The 24965-nt window shown below is 42.3% G+C and overlaps 1 protein-coding gene across 1 annotated transcript in view; it reads left to right on the top strand.

Moving 5' to 3' along the window:
- DSCAM (DS cell adhesion molecule) overlaps nucleotides 1–24965 on the top strand; it is a 360122-nt gene that overhangs the window by 203977 nt on the left and 131180 nt on the right. Inside the window, exons 7-9 of the mRNA XM_036348591.1 lie at nucleotides 740–1018; nucleotides 7389–7508; nucleotides 14734–14907. Coding sequence (XP_036204484.1) covers nucleotides 740–1018; nucleotides 7389–7508; nucleotides 14734–14907 — 573 coding nt within the window. The remainder of the gene's footprint in view (nucleotides 1–739; nucleotides 1019–7388; nucleotides 7509–14733; nucleotides 14908–24965) is intronic.

Genomic DNA, 24965 nt, shown 5'->3' on the forward strand with positions numbered 1-24965 from the left:
TAATTTTTATATCTTGTGTAAAATATGAGATTTGGGACTTTCAAAACTTTTTAAAGCATTTATACTGCAGGCTTGTGATTCATGGCTGAAGCTAGGGAGATGACGTTTGTAGTGAGGAGAGAAGTGATATGATTAAAAACTAGGTCTCTAGGCTTAACCTGCATTTTTAAATGTGCTTCCTGATCTAGTGTTGGGAGCAAAGCAACAAGTTACAAACCTGATTTTGAGATTGTTCTGGGAAAATGACTTCTCTCTACTAAATTCTTCCTTTCATCATGAAAATGTTTAACTATTTTGGTGGGGTTTTTATGTACATATGTTTTAAAATAGTTTGGGTATATCTTTTTTTCCATTTAACATATTAACTATAATGTATGATTCAGAGTCTTAATTAAATACTATAATTTTGTTTTGATTGCACAGAAGCTGACTATTAAGGGCCCCAGCAGAAAACCTTCCCCAACTGCTGGGCGTGTCGCAATTCTTAGTCTCTCACTCCCTTTGGCTTGCCAGCCCGGCTTCTGACTGAGCCCTCATCAGTATCCTGAATTCTCAGCATCTGGTTTAGACGAAGAGATGAGATAATAAGTAGGAGTGTTGCAATAGTTGAAAATATGATGCGCAATGTCATGCACAAGGTTTACAGGAAAAGAGCATGTAGAATATTTACACAGCTCATTAGCATATTTTAAGTAATATTTTAAGTAATATTCTATTACTTTTCCTCCCTTTCTTTCAGTCCCACCTTTTATCCAACCCTTTGAGTTTCCGAGATTCTCCATTGGGCAGCGGGTCTTCATCCCGTGTGTTGTGGGCTCAGGGGACCTACCCATCACGATCACCTGGCAGAAGGATGGCCGGCCAATCCCAGCGAGCCTTGGGGTGACCATTGACAACATCGACTTCACAAGCTCCTTAAGGATTTCCAACCTCTCCCTCATGCATAACGGGAATTACACCTGCATAGCCCGGAACGAGGCAGCGGCCGTGGAGCACCAGAGTCAGCTAATAGTGAGAGGTGAGTGGGACACGTGGGAGGTATGGCGGTTAAGCAGCCAAAATTATGGTATTTGTTTGAAATATTATGAATGTATAACTAGAATTCATAGAAATTGCTGTCATCTGTCTCATTAAAAAAATACACAAGTACAAAACCAACTATGAACTCTCCTAAACTCCAAGACAAGGTTTTATCTACCTAAAATATGAAGTTTCAAGGTATCACCAGCAAAGGAATATGTCTAGATTTTTTTCTAAATGCAAACAGGTCATTGGTGATTTTAACCAGGTCAGTAGCATGGCCTGATTGATCTTTATTTATCACACTAGTAGCTGAGCAATGAATGGACTGGTCCAGAATGCAAGGATAATAGATACGAGACTATTTCTGAGGTTCAGGAAAGATAAAAGCGCCTTGAATGAAGGTGGTAATGGCAGTTGAATTTGCAATATATATTGGAGGTGAAGCAAACAAAGCATGTTTATTAAGTGAATGCTGCAAAGGAGAGAAAGAGGAATGCATCACAAAGCACGTATTTTACCTAGTAAGGTAAACGGAATTGTCTTCCACATAGGCAGAGAAGTGTGAGGAGTAACCACTGTGACAGGGAAACAAGGATGTGGGAGAAACAGAGGGTCTAGACCAGAGGTCGGCAAACTCATTGGTCAACAGAGCCAAATATCAACAGTACAACGATTGAAATTTCTTTTGAGAGCCAAATTTTTTAAACTTAAACTATATAGGTAGGTACATTGTTATTGACTTAATTAGGGTACTCCTAAGGCTTAGGAAGAGCCACACTCAAGGAGCCAAAGAGCCGCATGTGGCTCGCGAGCCGCAGTTTGCCGACCACGGGTCTCGACCCAAGGCATTCCGATAAGAGGAGGATTCAGTAAAGGAGACAGGAAGGAAGAACAACCAGTGAAATAGGAGGAAATCCAGGGGACTGTGGGCTCTTGGAAACAAAATAGGAAGTGTATCAAGAACGCTAGGTAATACCATATATCAAAGCCTACTAGGAGAAAAGGAAGAGGAAAAAATAATACTTGGTCATTGAGTTTAGGAAGATGAATGTCACTTGTGGCCCTGAGGAGTGGCATGGCTGCAGTAAATGCCTGATTAGTAGGGCTTAAGAAAGGGGGATAGGTGAATGTATGGGAACTCAAGAAAAAGCAGCTATTTTCATATTTATAGGTATGTTGCTATGACAGGCAGCAGGATGTGGAGAAGTTAGAGATGGACATGGGACAAGGGAAGCTTACATGCTGATTGGAATGAGTCAATAGAGAGGAAAAATATGTGGCAAGATAAAGAGGCAATAATTATAGTATCAAAGTTTTTGAATTAATAATTTGGGATTGGAGTGTTTGCATCAGTAGAATTTGTTCAAACTGGTATAGTAGTAACCATGGCGGGGGGGGGGTAAAGGGGGGGACATGTGAACCCCAGGAGATAGAAGCAACAGAAATGGTTGGAAATTTCAGGGAGGTAGATTTGGGGTCAACTAACTTGAAACACTAATTTAAAAATTTATTGAATGGGGCCACCAGAGAGTAATAGGTAATGTATTGATTCTCCTACTGAAAACAACTACAAAACTGGACAAAAAATTATAAAAGTAACCATTTTCAGGGAGTGGGACAGTAGCACAGAGCTGTGATCCTGAGAGAAGGGAAGTGTATGAGTTGAACTCCAAATTCACCCCAGATTTCTTCCTGGAGCACTTTCCAAACCCTGACAGGAAATAATGGCGATCTTTCTGGGTGGAGATAGGGATTTAGAACTACTGAGGCTCTAGATTTTGCTGGGCAGAGTACTGGAGAGTAAGGAACTGTCCAAAAATCAATTACTAAAAGTTTGTATCCTGCTTCCTTTGAGCCTTTAGCTGATTACTACACTTCATAGGCATCTAGTGAGACTCCATGAAATCTAGCAGAGAACAAAAACCAAGAGTATGTGAGATGAATAAAGATTCCAAAGTTTACACAGTGCTAAAACATGTTGGAATGCTGACTCACCAGAATACAGAATGCATGAGGGATTCAGTTGAAATTTCAGAGGCCACATCCTAAGACTAGGGCTAATCTAGTCCTGGAATAAGGGCTTCTCTAGACAAGCCATAAAAAGGCCAAAAGAGAGCCTTGTCAGGATAAAACTTCACCACTAAATTAACTTTCTGCAGAAATGACACTCAACACTCTTAAAAAACAAAACCATGAAATCCAGACTCTCAATAGCATAGAATATCCACCGTGTCTTACACACATTTACTAGATATGTGAAGAAACAGAAAAATTTGAGCCATAAGTAAAAGAAAGGAAATTAAAAGAAATTGACTAATGGACACACAGATGTTGGAATTAGCAGGCAAGGCTTTAAGGAAGCTATATATTCAAGAATTCAAATGAAAAGATCTATGCAATGACTGAAGGATGGAATGCAAGAAGAGAGCTTTTTTTTAATATGCCGAAAGGGGAACATCAAGAGATTAAGCTGGAGACCAAGGACCCAAGTCAGAAGAAGCCTTAAAAATATTGTAAGGTTCTAGATTGTATCAAGAAACAATGAGTATGCATTGATGATTTTAAACAAGGAAGTCACGGCCATTCAATTTAGGTCTTAGAAGGATCCTTCAGGTCACTGTGTGGAGAATGGATTCAAGTGAGGCAGCAGGTGGCAGGTAGACCAGTTTCGAGATTGTTTTAGAAGTCCAGATAAGTGCCATTATCAGCCTTGTCTTGGGTTGAGTTCCTCTGAAAGTAGAGTGTGAGGTACAGACTTAACTGAAAATCTTGTACTTGAGATGTAGTTCCCGCAGCCCAGAATGAGAAAATATAAAATAAGATCAGAAAGGAAGGGAAAGTCAATAAAAGTTGTTTTAATAATCTAGTTGATGCTGTGGGCAACTGATGGTCATTTTTGGGGGGTGGAGATCCTCCAAGGAATCACAAAGAACAGTGGTTCTCCAAGCATGGATTCCGGACCAGCAGTCTCAGCTTCACGGGGGAGCTTATTAGAAAGACCGAATCTTGGGATCCCACCTCAGATCTACTGATTCAGACTTTGTGGGAATGGGGCTCATCAATTTGTGTTTTAATCAGCTCTTTGGGCGATTCTGATGCCCTCTAATGTTTGAGAAGCGCAAGTATAGAACTTGCCCTGGAATTGTCCTACAGGATTGCAGGATGGAAAGGTAGGGCATTTATCCCATCTCCTGTCCTTCAATGATGTATGATTATCTCCCACATTTCTGGGTTGCATCAGTGAAGGGAGTAAGCATTTGTGGCTTCAGAGAAGGCCCTAAAACAGCAGAGACTCCTGGTCGTTGTGCAGTAGGGCTGGTAAAGTGTGTGGAATTGTCCAGCCCAAGGGTGCTGAAACCAGGTAGCCAGAGGGTATGTGGCACTTTACCATGCACCCTGTCTACCTGTCATGACTAGGGCATGGCAGTGAAAACACACAGAATTTGAGGATATATTATATATTTTCCAAGAATCATCAGGACCTATAATAAGAGATGAAAGAGGGATATGAAAGATAATTCTCAATTTTATGGGCAATTTCCATCTGTAATTACCTTACACTCACAATATGTCAATGGTTATTTCCCATGCAAACCTCTTTGATCAGTTTTTAAGTGACATCCCTTTTGATTAAAACCAAATTAATGTGAGTGGTCATGGATCAATTATAATTAGACATTCTTCCAGAGGAAATACAAGAGATTAGTTACCTGTGTATCTGACAAGGGGTTCCTTGCTCTTAGCAGAATTTGAGCCAAATAGAGCATAGAATGTAGATGACTGCATATTTGCCTTCCACCTCGGTAGGAAGAATCTGGCGTGATGTCTTAAACTTTGTAATTTATCCTTGAGGTTGATGGATTATTTTTACTAGAAAAATTTGCTCTATAAATTCTCTAGCATTTTCCTAGAAATTCACTGTCAGGTAGTCCTCCCTGGTCACCTGATTTTAAATATATTTACATTTTATTAAATACACTTGACTCAGAATATCATCTAAATGAAGTAAAATTGCTTACAGATAAGCAGCATTGAAGAGATCCATTGACTGTGTAACTTATTTAACTTGTGAGTTGGGAACTGTGTTTGTTATGTTAAAGCTGCACATACCTGAATATCCTAAATTAACCAGCACTCCTGCAAGACTCAGGCTCTGTTCTGAGAACATTTATAATCTTAATTCATTTGATCCCCAATCCTATAAGATGAGTGATGTCCTTATCCCCCATTTACACATAAGAAAATTAAAGTTAAAAGACATTTGATAACTTGCACAAGATCATCTAATAACAGGAAGTAGCAGATTTAGAGATTTAACCCAGGTGGTTAGCCTTTGGCTCCGTACTCCCAGCCTTCATTTCAGTGTCTCTTCCAGAAACACAGGAGTGGGTTCCTGTGACAGCTGCTTCTTGTGTCTTTTTTTAATGGGAAAAGGACTTGAACAGACACTTCTCAAAAGAAGACACGCACGTATCCAACGAATACCTGAAAAGATACAAATACAAATCAAAACCACAGCGAGCCATTAGGATGACTACTGTCTTAGTTTGCTAGGGCTCTCGTAGCCAAATACAACAGACTGGCTACCTCAAACAGCAGGTATTTATTTTCTCACAATTCTGGAGGCTAGAAGTCCTAAAGTGTTGGCAAGTTTGGTTTCTTCTGAGTCCTCTGTCCTTGGTTTGCAGATGGCAGCCTTTTCTCCATGTGGGCACATGTCTGGTTTTTGTCTGTGTGTCCTAATCGTCTCTTCTCATAAGAACACCAGTCAGATTGGATTAGGGCTCACCCTAATGGCCTCATTTTTATTTGATATTTTTCTCCCCTCCTTGGCTATTTTTGGCCAACGTGACCTTCACTATGGCTCGGATAATGTCAGTGTGCTTCTAAGCTCCTTGTTAACCTAGGCCAGGGGTGGGCAAACTTTTTGACTTGAGGGCCACAATGGGTTCTTAAACTGGACCGGAGGGCCGTAACAAAAGCATGGATGGAGTGTTTGTGTGAACTAATATGAATTCAAAGTAAACATCATTACATAAAAGGGTACGGTCTTTTTTTTTTTTTTTATTTTTATTCATTTCAAACGGGCCGTATTCGGCCCGCGGGCCGTAGTTTGCCCACGGCTGACCTAGACCCTGATCTTCCTCCCAGTCATTTCATGTGATGACTGGAACTCCTATCTACCTACATGTACATATAAGTTCACGTTTCTGTGTCAGAATGAAGAATTCTGAAAATTGCAGGCAGACAAAGTTAGCTTTCCAAGGAATTGTGTGAAAGAGAGAAAGTGCACCCATATTTGCTAAGTATATAATGTATACAACATAATCTGTTTCCTCTCACATAATCCTGCCTTATTGAAAGCCCACCCCATAATTCATCATTGCCCCACTAGAAAAGATTCCGAGATTCTAAAACCTTCAGTTGCTACTGTTCCTAGAAGAATCCATATCTTCTCCTTAAGAGAAGACTTGAATACTCTAAAAATCACAATATCTTAACTCAAAGCACCTACTTTCCCTTGGCAGTATGTCTTCAATGAAGTGTATGTGTTTGTTTTGCAGAAGAATAGAATTTTTCCAACACCACACAAAACTAAAGCTTCTTAAATAGCTATATTATATAGCTTTAATCGGCTTCTTAAATAGCTATACTATATAGCTTGAATCTGCTTCTTAAATTGCTATACTATAAAGCCATCATGGTACCTCACATCAGCTAGCCTCCATAGTCCCCCTTTGGCCCAGAGGGTGCTGACATCAGGAATAATGGTCTGTGTGTCTTCATCAGATTTTTTGAGAGAAGTTCAATAACATGCCTTGTTCTTTATCCTTTAGGGAATGCCTTTTCATTCTCCCTTCATCTCCTATTTCAGGAAGAATAATTATCAAATGCTCTGAGCAGTTCACACCCAGAGGAATATGTAATCTTGATAATTACTCTTTGATGAGCAAATATGTTTTATCTCTTCTTCAAATTGTGGTTCTGATTCTGTTTTCCATGGAGTGGATTCCTGAAGACGTTCCAGAACACAAATCAAAAGCAAAATGCCACAGTCCCTTGGTTTAGCTCAACTCCCACACTCGAGAGTCTAGTTTTCCCCAGTGCAAAGTAACTCCATCTGCAAAAGCTCATTGGTATAAATAAGAAAAGTTGCCTGCAATGAGATAGCTTCCCTAATTTGTCCCGAATTTCAAACACTTTTTAAAAAATTTCCATATATATATATATATATATATATATATATATATATATATATCATTCTGTGTGTTTTAATGTTCACTAAATTCTTGGATTTCTTAAAATCGTACCTTTAATGAGTTGTGGTCTTGTCTGAATTACTGGTGACATTTCTCTCTTTTCAGTTCCTCCCAAGTTTGTGGTTCAGCCACGAGACCAGGACGGGATTTATGGGAAGGCTGTCATCCTCAATTGCTCAGCTGAAGGTTATCCTGTACCCACAATCGTATGGAAATTCTCTAAAGGTATGAAGTTACTTGTTTGCATGTTGTCTGTCGTACATATGCACATTCCAAAGAATTAGATGAGAATTTGTAGTCCTTCCAGAGATGTTTCCTGTAAGTAGATATGTCCCCAGCTTCACCAAGTCTGTCTTTCTTTCACACATACAACTAGTAGTCAGCTTCCGTGTTTTATTCAGACTATGGCGGTATCTGTTTGTGTATAACATGACCTGGAAAAGATCATGAATGGGGAGGCAGGTTACTCCTGTAAGTTATTTCAGCACCTGGGACAGTTCTGCATTGCCTACAGATACTGCTTGGAGACCACTGCAACCCCTATAGGTGGAAGCACAAGTAGAAATTATCAGAATTGCTCATTTTGGAGCTTTATTTCCCCAGTATTTACACATATGAGATTCAGAGGTTTTAGAAGGTTGAAAATAAGGTTTTTTTTATTGTTTTATTTAACTGGTCACCTGAGGTTATACAAATCACATACAAAAACAAACACATCCAATGTCTATTTTGAGCTTTCATTCCTAATCATGCTTTCTCTTCAAAGGCAAAGCACCAGTTCCATTTTAAGGTAACACTGTAAATGGGGCATGAATAAAAATGTGCAAGGTGTAAACTGTGGGGAACCATGCTAGACACTGTAAATATGACTGACGCCTATCTTATCGTCTTCCCCGTGGAAGGCCCTTTAACTACCTGTATGAACATACTGGCAGTTGTTTTTGTGTTCTCATTTTGTAATTTATTTATCAAATAGTAGTTGAGGGTCAAATATATACTAGTTGGATAAACAAATGAATTTAATCCTTTTGTAACAATCTGGGGCCTACTGTATATGTTTAATTGTTACGAGTATATTTATTTATGTTTATTTAATCATGGTTTGTATTCTGGATGTTGCTGTTTAAAATACAGTGTTGCATTTTCTTATTATGAAAATAACAACAGTAGGGAAAAAACAAATGGCACACTTCCCACAATCCCTTCTAGTGTATTTCCTCCCAGGGAAAAGGAAGAGAGGGAGCCAGGGCGGTGCTAGACACCATAGACACCATTGGCTTGCAGGGGGAATCAATTGAATTCTTTTAAGAAATCTCTGAGGCTACTCCCTGCAGCAGGCCCCATCCATTGTCCATGTAAAAGTGGTTTATTCACAAATACAAGCCTGCTATTCAGAGTGTGTGCCCACGTGACTTCTTATTTTGAAGCCCCATGTTGCATTACATGGAAACAAATCAACATCATACATTGAATTTAGTTTATATAGATGTGCATACGTGATATTATGAACATTTCCCATGATGCTTTTCTTCTTCAAAAAATATTTCTAATGTTTGCCACTGTGGACGTTCCCTGCCTCCCTTAGGTTGTGTCCAGTTTCTCAGAACTGTCAACACCACAGCAATGAGCATCTGTGCATGTTAATGCAATGTGCATAAGTGTGATTGCTTTCTCCCACTAAATTCCTAGCAATGAAATAGCATGAGCACATTAACGATTTGGGTCTGCACGGGCTCAGGGCCCTTTGGAAAATGTTAGAATAATTTACACTCCCACCAGCAGTATGAGGCTGTGCGTGTCCCTGCATTCTTGCCAATTAGATAAGATCTTTTTATTCTGTCTTCACAATGTGATGAGTGAAATGGTTTTCTGTTTTAATTGCCTGTTTAGATCACTAATGCTATTGAAAATGTTTTGTTCTCTGTTAACTGACCACTTCTTTTTCCCCCTTGGGAAATGTCTTATTTATGTTACTTGCACACATCTCCGTGTCTTATTTATTTGCAAGAGTATTTTTCACAGGTTAAATAATGCTTTGTCTGTCATAGACATTACATACATTTTATTCCTTCCCATTATTAATGTGCAAATTAAGCTACAGTAGCCTATTATCTTTAGATTTTATGTGTCATATAAAATCATCAAAGAAAAAAATTATAGATTTCAAGCAACTGAATTTTAAAAGAGTTAAGTTCCCTGAAATAACATCATTCAAAGGTGACTACTGCAAACATTTTTTGCTTAGCCTTTCAGACCTCTTCCCAGGCACATATATATAAATATACATATATTTCTAACTTATAATCTTTTTTCTTCAGTTAACAATATGCTATGAGTGTCTTTCCTTGTCAACAAATATGGGTATTTAATATGATTTTTAATGTCTGTGTAGAGTTTATATTAATACATCAATAAGTACATTTACCTACTTTTGCCTTTGTTAATATTAAATTCAGTGACTTAAACCACAAGGAGTCTGGATGTAGATAGTTCAGGACTAGTTTGTTTTCTCCTCTAAGTCACCAGGGACCCAAATATATCTCTCTGAGCTGGTGTGGCTCAATGGTTGAGTGTCTACTTATGAACCAGGAGGTCACATTTCAATTCCCGGTCAGGGCACATGCCCAGGTTACAGGCTCATTCCCCAGTAAGGGCCGTGCAGAAGGCAGCCAATGTATGATTCTCTCTCACTATTGATGTTTCACTCTCTCCCTCTCCCTTTCTCTCTGAAATCAATTTTAAAAAGGGCCCCTGAGCTCCGTGGCCATTTCCACATTCCCAGGGAGGAGGAAGAGCGAAGGGAGAGGGCTGCCACTCCCACCTGAGTCAACTCTCTTGTCGGATCTTTCCAGAATGTGTCATTAATCAATTCCACTAACACCTCCCTGGCTAAGTCACCCTGAGCCGTAGGGGGTCTGCAAGCTGTGTTGTAGCTGAGCACACTGACTTCACGACCACAACTTGTGCTGGGCCACCGAGTAAGAGGGGAGGATGGGCAAGTGGCAATTAGGTGTGTCCGACACTATTGCTGAGTATTGTGTGTTTGCTTTTTCTAGTTTTTCACTGTTATAAAAATGTCATAATGACTTCTATTTCCTTGACCTTTGTACATGTGTCCATTTTGTCCTGGGGATAAATTTCTACACATGAAATTGCTGGCTCAAAGAATGAGCCATTCCTATGGCCTTCAGGATGCAGTGACCACTGGCCAGAATTTTAATGTGCACACGCTCCCGCAGTTCACCGCCTTGCCTGCCTTACGACCAATAAAATACCAAGCATTGTGCTTATTCTTTAATGTTCCCCCGTAGAATAGAGAGATATTGTATGTTATTATTCAGATTATTCAAATAATAAAGATATTTCTCAAGAAAGTGTAGCCTTGTTTATGGAATGTGTTTCCAATGATCAAAGACTCACTCAGAGCACAGGTGCAGCTCCTTTTTATGTGACAAAAAAAATGCAGACAAACCAGACTCTGCCCGTGGCTCTGAGATGCAACAATTTAACCCTGGGCTGCAGCATTCCTGAGTAAATGCAGTGGCTTAAGGGCAGCTGTTGCAGAAATGAAACAATCTTTGCTGAAAATAATGTTATTACATTTTTGACCTTGGGTCTGGATACACGAGTTCTAAGACATTCAATTCTGTCTCCTGATTTTCTGTTCTTTTACACGAACAAATGAGGCCTCTTATCTGAAAAAAAAAAATTGTTTTAAATCAGGGCTCAACACCATGGTGGGCCTCACCTGTCCTCCCAGAAATGCACAGCTAAGCACATATATGTCATTCATGGTGGAGAGAACGGGTTTCAGTAACTGTCTTGACCATGGCTACCCCCTAGTTAGCTGCTGAAGGCCAGAAAGGGGCTGCTAATGAAAGAGAACGCCGAGGCACAGCCTGTGGCCTGCCTGGGCTTCCCTTTGTTCTCTGGCTGCCCACAGCCAGGGCCACTTCTTACCTCCAGGGAAGCTTTGGTCATGGCAATGTCCAAAGACAAGAGTCAGAGTGTGACTGGGTTTTGGGGGTGGGAGAGGAGTGGAGAGTAGTTTGCATTTAAAATTCGGTCATCTGCCCTGGCCATTGTGGTGCAGTTGGTTGGGCATCACCCTGTGCACCAAAAGGCTAGCGGTGTGATGCCAGGTCAGGTGCCACTTACTGAAATGGACAAACTCCAGGGGAGCTCATGAGGCTGGGATCAGTGTCCGGAGTCTCGCCTCTCTCTGCTCAGAGTCGCAGCCATGGCCTGCCTCTCCTTGTCCTTCTGTATGTACACTTCTCAGTATACAGGCTGGTTGCTCAGTCACCTATTTTATGGTTAACATTTTAGCTATTGTGGTGCCTAATTTTATGCAAAATGGAGTTTATATTTTCTATTTCTCTTTCTCCCATTTGCTTTTGTATGGTTTCCAGGAAGAGAAGAAATGCTGGTTTTATGCTGCCATCCTTAAATCTTATACCATATTATTTATATATTAATCTTTATTAATCTTTATTAAATTTGGGGGCTTCATTTTAGAAAAATAAGGAAAGTAGGAATCTAGGAGAAGTAGGAGAAATTTTCAGTTAGGTTTGTGGGCTAAGTTCAGACACACACACCACCAACTGGCTGCAGGAAAATCACTTAACTGGGTGAACCAGGGCTTTCTCGTATGTGAAGCAAATAGAATAAGGGCTTAATGTGATGATTGAGTAAGATGATTCATAGAAAGCATTTATTATTATGGTGCCTGGCACACAGCGATGAGTCAATACGCATTAGCTGTTATCATCATCATCATTATTGTCATTATCATCCGCTCACATGGCCAGCCAGTTGTCCTAAAACCATTTACTGAATAGCCCAACCTTTCCCCATGAACTTGAATGGTTTTATAATCTATGGGAAAAAATGTGTCCACAGAAGTCTGTCTTTTTATCCCTCTGTTACACCGACCTATCTATTCTGGCATCATGACCATATAAAAAGGAGGCTCATCTTCTCCTAATATAATTTAATATGTAATACTATTATATTCTGTTCATTTTTCCTTTTCAAAACTGTCGTAGATCGCTCCCATGGACTTCTGATCATCTGTTCTGTTGCCTTGTGTGAACAATCTATATAGTTTGGAAATGGATTATTCTTCCCATTTCATAGATGATGGACTTAAGGCTGCAGAGAAAGTAGACTACAGGCCAGCAAAGACAAGAATGGAAGACAAGACGAACCAATGTTTGCTGCTGCCTTCCAAGTGGGCTCCCTTGGTGACACTGAGCTATTCTTTTCCTGCTCCCCCCACTCCCTCAGTCCTTATGAACACTGCCAGGCGTATCTTTTCAATAAATAAGGAAGGTCACACAGTGTTAGCATAGCCAGTAATCGGGTACGTGCCTTACATAATGTTTTAACATTATCTTTCACATCCATAGAGCATCCACGTTGTCCCCACTTGACCCCAGCTGTCCACAGAAAACGGGCCGCTTCCTAATTAATGACTTCTGGTGTCTAGAGTGTGTCTTCTGGCTAATTACCCAAAGTGTTTACTTATGCTAACCGGATTACAGAATGTTGAATATTGTACGAACTCTGGTAAATTTTGCTGTTTATTATAAATGATGAATTTAAAGTCGATGACAGATAATTTTATCAAATTGTGAGGAAGTTCATGACCCTCAAAAAATAAAGTACTAAACCTTGGGACTGTCATCCTGGTGGTAGAGGAATGGGTCCCTCTTATTCTATTTAGCAAAAAGCATGATCAGATTTATAAATGGTGTCACCCTGCATGTTAGGTTCACTTTCTGTGAAAAAAAAAAGGGGGGGTGGGTTGTTTTTCAAATGCATTTATACTTCATCTCTGTCTTCATTCGGACCTTTTCCTAAGGAGGCAATCTCTCTCTCCAGATAGGTATTAATAGAGAAGACTTTTTAGCTGTTTAATTGAGATGGCTTAATGTTAAATTTCATATTGTCATTCTTTTGTATACATGCGTCAAATATTACAAATGTTTTTCTGGTAAAAATTCTTTGAGGAAGGGAAAACATGTATTTTTGACGTGAACAGTCCTGTAACTTTCTCATATTCTATCAGCATTTCATTCGATTTGCAGGGTTTTTTGTAATTTAGGGTTTTACATAAATCCCATAGCATTTTGATACTTCCTGGTTTGCTTGATTGATATATCATTTATATCCTGCATTTGTGTGAATTTTCAGGTTGGGTCTTTTAAACAAGATCAGACTCCCAATTTGCTGTTAACTTTGAGACAGGCATCGAGACTTTCAAACTGTGGACCCAGTTTAAACACTTAAAACTTACAGGCTTCCCTCCTGTTTTTAAAGCTTCAAAGTACCTCTCATCCATAAGAAGGAATTTTATAACTTATAAAACCAAATCCTTAAAATGCACAGTTAATTTTTGTAGGAGAAAAATAATGATCATCCTAATAGATGACAAAAAGATAGCCAGTGATATTCAACATTCAATCCCGATTAAAACAGCAAGAACAAAAATAGACATATTTTTTATAAAAGAGACATATAGAAACATTCTTAAGACCCAAAGTGCTTTGGCAAATGAGGAAGAAAAAGACAAAAGTCTAATAGACTCATGAACAAGGAATATGGGTGGAATGTTCACTAGAGGGCAAGTACGTCAGTCTAAGGTCATAGATGAGAGAAGCCCTCACACCCTCCTAGTCCTGCCCATGTCCCAGGAGATGGGCAAGCAACATAGCAAGCCATTCCAAACTGCCACTTCCCCCAAAATCACTCAAGACATTCATCTTCTGTTATGTTATTTCTAAAATATGTTGTTCAGAACAGTTTTATGTGGCTCTCTCAGTCACATTATGTCGTCGCTGTGTCATTGTCTCCTTGAGTGCGGGCCCTCTGAGAAGAGGGGTGCTTCACTGCGATGATCTGACTTATTTATTTAAATAGCATCAAACGACATTAATGTGTTTCTAGACTGGAACTCAGAAGAGAAATCTGCAATACTTGTATCGTCTTTGTAGACTTAGATGTGTGTAGGAGCAAGGCCCTCAGATCCCGTATCCCTAGAGCGCTTATGTTTACATACTTATATATGAAGTCCTTGGGAGCACAGGGTGCAATGAGAGGCAGCTACTTCTGTAGTCATTCTACTGAGATGTCTGAATAATTTATCAGGTACTTAATACTCATTAAATTTGTCTTTTTATGTATACACTATCTGTAAGGCTTGTTACTCTTGATCTCAGAGTTTGAAATGCTGTCATTTTAAATAAATGTATTTCTCTCCAGACAAGAATTTCAGTGTTGGAGGGAGGGAAAAACACAAAACACATGGTGTATCCCGTGACTGTCATGTAGGCTATATGTTAAATGTCAGTCACTTCTCTCCATGACTCTGGGGGAACATGGGCTCGTTGCCTCCCCACGTGTCTTCGCGTGTGCATCACTGTTCCTCCTTTTTATTTCATTCCAGGGGCTGGGGTGCCCCAGTTCCAGCCAATCGCCCTGAACGGCCGGATTCAGGTGCTGGGCAACGGGTCGCTGCTGATCAAGCACGTGGTGGAGGAAGACAGCGGCTACTACCTGTGCAAGGTCAGCAACGACGTGGGCGCGGACGTCAGCAAGTCCATGTACCTCACGGTGAAAAGTAAGGAAGAAGCAGCTTTGTTTTGCCTACACAGGTCTTTGGGGGCTGGCATCGCCACTTGTGTCCACACACATTTGGCTAAAAACAAAACAAAATGTTGGTTTGCTAGAACTGTGTTGATGCCTTGCTGTCCTAGGAACACAATTAAAGGGGAGGGGGAATCAGGCCAACTGTTGAGAGCATGCTCGTGTCCCCTGGCATCTGGGGCACAGCCACCTGCTCCTCTCCCAGTCCCCATGGCCAGGGGTACAGGCGCTGGGCAGCCCAGCGAGAGCGGGTCTCTGCCTTTAGCACCTGCATTTCTATCCTGTTGGTTTTATTGGGGACATGCCCGGTTGTGTTCTCAGAGGTGTTCATTTCAGATGTCCTTTTTCATGCATTTTATCATCTACAAGCTCGCTTATCCATCGATTTCCTTTTTAAGATCCTTATGAAATCAAGCAACCAGAAACTCATTACCAAGTAACACACAGCTGTACGACGGACACGTGTAGCGTGGCTCAGGGTCCACGGTGCTGACCCACTTTATAGAAAGGGGCCCCTGTAACCAAATTATTTTCATATTTCGGTAACTAAACCGAGAACATAAAGGGGACCGATGCTCACTGAGCGCTGCTTGGTAGCAGGTGGTTGTGCGTCGGGTTTGCTGTGAATGGCTTCTGCCTCTCTCTGGGGGTATAATCTTCTACTAGACCAACTGGGACTCCTTGCCAACTGCAGGCTTTGACCAGCTTTCCCTTCTTTACTTTGGTTGTGCTATTGATAGGTTGGAAAGGACCTCTGGCATATCATTTATTAGGGGCCTGGAATTTAAAAGTAAATTCAGTGGGGTGTGTGTGTGTGTGTGTGTGTGTGTGTGTGTGATTTAAAGGCTAGCTACACAGAGACTAATATTCTGCCCATTTCTTTAATAATTTATTCTATCTAGGTAGTCTATGATTTCCAGCAGAACAATGAAAATATTAACTTGTCCATTTTCTATACTTTTATATCCTGGAAAAATATAGTTCTGAAATAGGTTTGCTTCAAAATATGTTTTGCACATATCAATTGCACAATTTTGACTTCTAAGTTTTACACTGTGGAGGAACTTACTTGCAAGAATGTGAAAACATTATTATGTCACTTAAATTCAAAGTTGAAATGGAAATTTAAAAAATAACAAATTGGTGAAATTATCAAGGAAGCCCAAGAGCTGAGGGCCAATGCTGATCGCTCTTTTCCTAACAAAAAGCATATATTTTGCAACTGCTTTGATACATTTTAAATATACAGAATATTTTTCTATCCCATGCATATCTATATCTATATCTATATCTATATCTATATCTATATCTATATCTATGTCTATATCTATTCTAATAAATACAAAGTAATATACAAGATGTAAATGCACTCAACCATGAACTTTCCCCTCATAAATGAAAGAGCTTGTGTTTGGAAGAGGAGAGAACAGCCTACAGGTTTGAATGCCAGGTGGTGAGTGTAAGAAGAGATTTCCTGTAATAGTTCTAGAATAGATTTTATTATTTTCTTAAAATATATTTTTACTGATTTTAGAGGAAGGAGAGGGAGAGAGAGATAGAAATATGGATGAGAGACAAACATCGATCAGCTGCCTCCTGCACACCCCCTACTGGAGATCAAACCCGCATCCTGGGCATATGCCCTGACCAGGAATTGAACCGTGTGACCTTCTGATTCATAGGCCGATGCTCAGCCACTGAGCCACACCAGCCTGGGTATGTGCCCTAATCGGGAATCGAACTATGACCTCCTGGTTCATAGTTCGTAGGTCCACACTCAACCACTGAGCCACACCTCCAGGCAACAAAACACATTCTTATCACTCAGAAATTTCCAAGGATTTTTGAAGCTCTCTGCCAAGACCCCAGGGCAAAGACCAGGTATTTTCTCTATAATATCAGAGTTAGACACTGGCTCCATCCAGGGAATACGTGTGACTTATTTAGTCTTCACAGTCCCCAGAAGGGTGCCAGGAAGGGGAGGGCTTGGGTGACTCTGGGCAGGTAACACATGCCCAGCCCATCCCTCACTCATTTACCAGTCAAGGCTTTGATGTGTCAGCATAGCCCTTCATCGAGGCAGCCCTACTGACCTCCGGCAGCCTGAAGGGACAGAGCATGTCAGGAATCTCTCAGATGTTCTCATTAGCAGGAGGGCGGGACGGCAGCTGACCCAGGGCAGCACAGGGCGGGCCGTCAGCAGCCCTCACTGGCACTCAGCACTGTCTTAGTGGAGCGCTGCCCTTCCACTGATTAGTCACGGAGATGAAAGGAGGCCGCAGCCAGGCTATCTGGGGATTCAGAAACTCCGGGTTGGTTCTTCCCCAGGAAATGTCAGTGCTGCAATTTGCATGGCATTAGCAGGCCATCCGTCACGTATGTCCACCGTGAGTGTGGAATTCTAAAGCCATTATGCATTTTAAAACAGCACTGACAGAGACTGGCCAGCAGGAGAAGAAAGAGAGCAGGTCCCAGCTGTGGGGGCATGCTCTGTCCAGCCTGAGGCCAGACACTGAGCCTGCCCTGCCCTCTCATTCTTACCAGGACAGAGGAGTTACCGCGATGCTGAATGTTCATGACCGAAAGGTCATTAGGAAGGTGATCACCCGCACAAACTGTATTTCATGCTGAGGGAGCTGTATTTGTGTTTTCCATCAAAATAGAACGAATAGGAGATGGGTATAGAGATAGAGATAGAGGTAGGGGTAGATATGGAGATAAATAGAGATAGAGATAGAGGTAGAGGAAGAGGTAGAGGTAGAGGTAGAGGTAGAGATAGAGGCAGAGATGGAGACGGAGGTGGAGGTGGAGGTGGAGATAATGTTCAATATTTTCATCATAAATGTCTGTGCTGTGGACATCATTGTCACAGATATTTTTGCCACACAACTATGGGGGGCCTTAAGCCTGTCGTGCAATAAAAGAGATAAAATCAGAAAAAATTTTAAAAGGGACATTAAAAAGGACATAACAAAATTAAAGTGTTTTTTTGTTTTTTTTGTTTTTTTTGCAAAATACCAGCTATTTGAGTACATTTAAAACGCGTGCAGACTCGGGGCAGTGCTGAGTAAATAGCGGGCTTTACTCTGTGGACGGTGCCTTCACACTGGTCTGTGTTTGGTAGAAAATGGGCTGCAACTCTGCTCTCAGAGAGAGCCCTCCGCCTCGCTTGCTCCTCCACTGTAGTTTGTTTCAAAATAAGAAACCAACTCTTGGCCGGGGAGGGTTGGGGGGGGGGGGAGGGGTAAGAGGACAACCGGACAACCGAAGGACTTGTATGCATGCATATAAGCATAACCAATGGACATAAGACGGGGTAGGGGAGGCCAGGGGATTGTCAAGGGCAGGGAAAAAAGGGAGACATATGTAATACCCTTTGTAATACTTTAAGCAATAAAACAATTAAAAAAAAGAAACCAACTCTTGGGGTAAATCATCGTCATCTGGAAGAAATGCCAGCTATTTTAAGTCCACCATCACCCCCATGTCGACTCAGCACTGTATAGACCGTTATGAGGCCTGGCTGAGATCTATATGTGACAGAAAGATGGGAGCAACTATTGGGAACTTTGTCAGTGGAGAAATGGAACCAAACTGACGGCGAACTTAAATACTTTCAGTCCCCCAGAGGCCTTTGACTCGTCCATGGAGAAATAAAACCCAGGAAACCAGCTATTTTATCTTTTCTCCAGTGGTTGCTTGATTTGCCAATGGAGAAATGAAACCAAACAAACCAAAAAGCAGGTGTGCATTTTACTTTTTGTCAACCAGTTATTTTACCTTTTTTTACAGCAAAATTGCCTCACAGCCAAAATTAGTTACACAGAGAAAATGTTTGCAGCAAAATGCTCACGGTAAAAATTTCTACGGCAAAGATGCTACGGTGAAAATCCCTAGTCTGAGGGGCCAGGGGAACAAGTCCCTCCTTCCCCCGCCTTTCTGTGCTGGCCAGGCCCTCAATGGATTGGCTGATGTCCCCCCACATCGGGGAGGGTGATCTATTCTCCTGAGTTCACTGATTCAAAGCTCATCTCAATCAGAAACACGCTCACAGACACACCCAGAAATAAGGTTTAATCTGTGCAATGTTTAATATGAGTCAAGTTGACACCTAAAATTAACTATCGTAGGAGATTAATGTCTCATGGGATGGGAATGAAGATGAAGACCTTTGTTAAGGTAGAGCCCATGGAAATGGCTAGCGTTCACTGCTTGGGTTGGGTCTTAATCCCGATGGCTCCCTCACCTGGTTGTGTATGTCAGTGCTACTCAAAGTGGGGTCTGGGACCCACAGTGTCAATACCACTAAGGTCTCCAAATTCTTTTGGCGCCCAGCAATTTGCATTCTGTTATGATCCCTGTGTGGTTTGTACACAACTGTGGTGCGTTAGTCTGTTCAGGCCGCCATAACAAAATAACATAGACTAGTGGCTTAAACTAGAGACATTTATTTCTCATCCTTCCGGAGGGTGGAAGTTCAAGGTCAAGGTGATGGCCAATTCAGTTCCTGATGAGATCTTTCTTCCTGGTTTACTGGTGGCTCTTTCCTTGCATTGTCTTCACGAGGCCTTTTTTGGTGCATGCACATGGGAGGGGAGAGAAAAATTGCTCTCTTTCTATACGACTACCAGTCCATTTACCTTAAACTACTAGTTCATTTAACCTTTACCTCCTAAAAGCTCTATCTCCAATTCAACCCCATTGGGGGCTAGGGGTTCAATATATGAATTTTAAGGCTAGGCAACAGCTTTACCCTCCTTGCCCCCCTTTTCTGCAAGGACCTGGTGGAAGTAGGGAGTCTCAAGTGGACTGGCCTCTGCAGAGGAACCCCTGAAATTGACTGGTATGAGACAAGTACTGAACACATTTTTAAAAATGGTATAAGAGTGTACACAATCATGATTAAAATATCTCAAATTTCTCAGTCTGTCTCCACTTTAATGAGCAACTTTCGGCTGCTCTGTGGGCTCTTTCAGAGGCTGGGTTAAGTTGGTGGTCCTTGCAGGGCTGCATGACTCTACAGCTGTGATTCATTATGGGTCTTGCTGTGGAGAGATCATCCTGGATTATCAGGATGGGCCCAATGTAGTCACAGGGGTCTTCAGAAAAGAGGGTCAAAGTCAAATACAGAGATGCAACAATGGAACCAGAGATTGAAGGGGTGGGTTTTGAAGATGGAGAAGGGGCCACAAGCCAAGGAGTTCAGGAGGCCTCTAGAACCTGGAAAAGGCAAGCAAACTGGTTCTCCCCTGGAGCCTCCGGGAGGAATTAGGCCTACCATCCCCCTGACCTGCAGAGCTGTAGGAGAATACATTTGCATTATTTTAAGTCACTAAGTTTGTGATAATCTCTCACAGTGACGATAGAAAACCAGTACAGCCCCCTACCAGTTTTGCTGCATTTTTTTCCCCAGCAAACCCCGACTAAGCAATCTTCACGCAGCAGATGGCATGGTAGCTCTGAGGGTGGGCGATGGGCACTGGGGCACCTATGCTCCAGGAGTTGTCAGGAGAGCTGGAGGACAGTTGTCCAGCCCAGTGACACTGTTGGCCACAGCCTCCTGTCAGACATCGTTAAGAAGAGCATCTGTGATTCAGTGATCTGTGATTCAAGAGACACTTACTTAGTATTTACTGTGTACCAATCATTCTCTCAAGCTCCTTATCAAGATGAACATAGAGAATCCAGCTCTGTGACAGGGTAATATTATTAACCCCATTTTTAGGTGAGGAAACCGATAAAGAACTAAACTCAGACCACTGGGCTTGTACAAAACAGAATCAGGACACACGTCTGTTTCCTGGGGTCCCCATCTGTGCTGTGTCCCCAATGGGCTGGGTGTTTTATTCCTTAAGCCAAAGACAACTGCAGCCTCGGTTCTTACTCCACACGTGTGTCCCACTGAAATGATGCCCTACAGCAGACCCGGAAGCTCTGTGAATGTGCAGCATGATAAGCTAGCCCACACCCACGGACACTCCTCGGAATAGGTTAGGGCCAGAAAGCCGTGGGCTCAGGTGAGCTGATACCATGGTGAAGAGATGCTGAAGCTCAGATGCCCTTCTGCGTGGACACTTTGGGAAGCACATGATGACAGATTCATCCATCAGGTGTTGATTGAGTCTCTCCTTTGAGCCACACCCTGGGATCCATGCTTGGAACCCCTGTCCTTGGGAAGCTGTGCCCAGGATCTGGGCAGGAAACATGGGCAGCCAGGCTCAAGGTTTCGACTTCCTTTGTAATGCATGCCATTGTGTTTAGGTGGGTAGAATAAAGGAAAGGCACAGAGGAGCTTCGTCACCAGGCAGTTTCTACTCTTGGTGTCGTGTTGATGACAAAGCCACATTGTGCTTCGTTACTGCAGCCTTGGGCAAATTTTATTTCAGCCGAACAACTTCCCTTTGGATAATGGAAAAATTGCCCATGTAATGGTGAGCTCTTTCCTGTCGTCCCATTGATGATGCAAATGTATGTTTATCATAACTAACATGTGAGAGCTCTTTGTGCAATGATGATGGCCTCTAGTGCGGTGCAAATGGATCTGTTTTTACTCTTAGAAGAAATGCAAGCCCGATGTGTCATCACTCACTCTGCGGTGGCGTTGTCACCAGAATGAGGCTAAATTTGCTTGCAAGTGAATACATTTGAAGAAGTGGCTAATGAGGTGGTCCTAGGCGGGGACAAGAGGATGAGCTTTGCATGGAAGGCAGTATTTGACCCTCGTGGATGTGGTACCATGTCCCCCCCCCCCCATGGACCTCTCTGCTTCCCACCTGGTGGATGGGCCTTTCCCACTGAAGAGGGACAAGGTGACTGAGGTCAGACCAAAGTAGCAGCTCTGAAAGTCTCAGTTATTGACATCTATGTGACATTCTTCAGATTAAATATGAGAGAAAATAAATGACCCCATATTTTGGCAAGCCTGGCATTTTTCTCTCTTGTATTTTTATCTACTTCCTAAGTAAAATATATTTCTTTGTGGCAGCTCTGACAGAAGGTTACTGTGGAATATATAACATGAGGCCATGACTGTTTGGGTCTCATCTGTGTCTTCCTTCCATGGCCGCCAGCAGCCGCCAGCCACACCCTGTTGCGTCAGCCGGCTAAAGGCAGGTCGCTGCCTGGTCAGACCCATCGCCATGGTGATGTGAAGTGTACACTCGGCTGGTTCCGGTCTCTCGTGTGTAGTCTGTAGTACATCATTAGGCTGCATCGGCAAGTACATTATCCCTAACACTCCTGCATTTGTGAAGAGGCTAGTTTCACACGGAATTTTAATTATAAACTTTACTATCATTGTAGACTTACGACCACTAAGCCATGATATCTCTGACGAGCATCTGAAGGTTTGGAGCTGGAAACAGACTAAGAATTTGGCAAATTGAAGGCTCTCGTTTGAGAGAGGAGGACACGCAAGTTCAGGCTAGACCGGCACTTGGGGTTTATGACCTGCCTCAGGTCCTGGGCTGCATGAAACATGCCTTCCTCGCATTGCACGGTTCAGGACATGTGAGGTAGTATCATGAATAAACAGAAACACTATTATTTACCAAATCTATTAATATTTCATTTAAGACCCACAAAAGTGAAATTTGTGTTCAAATATATTTTATTTATTGCTCAAGCTTTCTAAAAGCCCCACATCACATTTAAATCTGTAAAATCTCTATGACACCATTGCCCTCACACTGTTTCTGGTTTTCCTTTCTGGTTCTTGCCCACACACATGTACCTTCAGCCTCGGTGAATGTAAACCTAGTTTGGAAAACAAGTCGTGGATGTAAATATTACCTAGAGAACAAATAACTAAGATGATAAACCCTGTACAACCCTGCACTTGACCTTTGCAGTTGCTTTGTACTGAGGGAGTGTCCCCATGGTGCCCACGGAGGTATCAGCTCAGAGTGTAAACACTCGTCCAAGTGGACAGCCCCTGCACTGGCAGAGCCAGCTCCTCTGATTGCAAATCCTGCAGCTTTTCCACCACACCCTTTCCCGAGGTGAGGGGGAGGCTCTAGGTGAGTTGGAGACGGGGGAGGGATAATGCAAAGACCAGCTGTGCAGGTGGTTCTCACCTGGAGGGCTGTTCAGCCGATTCCTGGTCCCAGAATTTGCATTTCTAGCAAGTTCCCAGGTGATACTTCTGCTGCCTGTTCAGGCACCACTCTTGAAGAACCACTGCTGTAGACAAATTAGGAACAAAGATAGATGGTGAGGCTGCAAACTTGTACAACTATTGTTGGAAGCTGTTTGACATCGTCTCATCAATTTAAAGTTATACACACACCTTGACTAGCAATTTCACTTCTCTAAATGCTCCCTAGAGAAATTCATGCATAAGTGTCTGGGGTTCTCATGCAGAAAAATGTTTATAGTTGCACTGTTTGCAGTGGCCAAAATCTGAAACCTCACAAATAAATAAACCATGAAATATTAATACAAAGAAATAGTATGCAGCCGTGAAAACATTTGCAGGCACTATATGTATATTAGATGTCACATAGATATCACACAGAATGAAATAAGACACAAAACAATGAAGACAGGATGAGAATATTATATATACAGTTCAAATCCAGGCAAGACTAATCTCGGGTGCTTATGGACGTGCATCTAGGTGGGAAAGCATACATAGGCTGCCAGCATTTTCTGGTTCCGCCACTTCCTACCTGTGTGACCTTCAATGAGACGTGCAGTGTGTCTGTGCCTCACTCAATAACCGCCCTCCTAAGACCAGGGTAATAATAGCACCTACCTCCTAGGGTCGCTGTAAAGATTAAAAGCTCCTAAAACTCTCAGCATCAGAGTCAATACATGTTAGCTATAATTAGCATCATCATTATTACACCAGGCGTCTTTAATAAAGACTTGAGGCTGGCATAATCAAATGATAAAGACACGCAGAGAAAATGATGACCAAATTAAAGAAACCCAATTTTATCACCAAATCCAGATGACCAAATTAGCAGAACTACATACGCAGTGGGATGCAAGCCCATGGGACCCTGTCCTCAGTGGCCAGACGCAGATACTGACCCAGGATGAAGACCAAGTGCTCACAGTGGCTTCAAAGAAAAAGTGAAATGTCAGAGATTAAAAAGAAGGTGTGGCTTGCAGGGTCGAGCACTGGGCACCGGCCCATCTTGCACACGCATCTTCAGGTGGAAGAAGCCTTAGAATGCCCTACTGAGACCTCCTTAGGGAGGTGCCAGGAGACCCTGCCCTGAATGCCAGGGAGCTGCTATCCACAGAATGTGAGACGGGTCACCACCAGGAGCATTCATGGGATGTGGCTCATCTTCTCTCCCTTTGCTTCTTCGTGCTAAACAGCTGTACGTAAAGACCTGCTCAAAAGTTAGAACGTGGCTTTGGACCTAACTACGTTGTCCAAGCCACTGGACACCGCTGGTTCTGTTTCCACAGGAACTTCTTGCCTTCCAAGAACTGTGTCAGAATACTTTATTTTTTTAAATTTTTATTGTTGAAAGTATTACAAATGTCCCCCTTTTCCCCCCATTAACCCCCTCCAGCCCACCCTCACCCCCACCCCCGCCCCAGGCCTTCATCATCCTATTGTGTGTGTCCATGGGTTATGCATATATGCATACAAGGTCTTTGGTTGATTACCTCCTACCCATCCACCCTCCCCCGCCTTCCCTCTGAGATTCTACACTCTGTTCCCTGCTTCCATGTCTCTGGATCCACTCCGTTCATCAGTTTATTTTGTGAATTAGATTCCACATATGAGTGAGACCATGTGTGTATCAGAATACTTTAGAGCAGCGGTCACCAACCTTTCTGACCTCACAGACCACCAGTGATCCGCGGGCCACCGGTTGGCGACCACTGCTTTAAAAGGCAGAAAGCTCAGTCGGCCATCCTTGGATTTTTGCAGCCTGTTGGCCAGACACTTGCATCCCTCATGGCGCTCTCCATTGGCCATCTGGGTGTCCTGGTGATGTGGTGGTGGGCTTCCCTGGAGCCAGTGATCGGAGAGAGAGGCAGAACTTCAGTGCTTAAGATGGAGCCATA

Source organism: Myotis myotis, unplaced genomic scaffold, assembly GCF_014108235.1.
Source record: "Myotis myotis isolate mMyoMyo1 unplaced genomic scaffold, mMyoMyo1.p scaffold_m19_p_2, whole genome shotgun sequence".
Lineage (NCBI taxonomy): Eukaryota > Metazoa > Chordata > Mammalia > Chiroptera > Vespertilionidae > Myotis > Myotis myotis.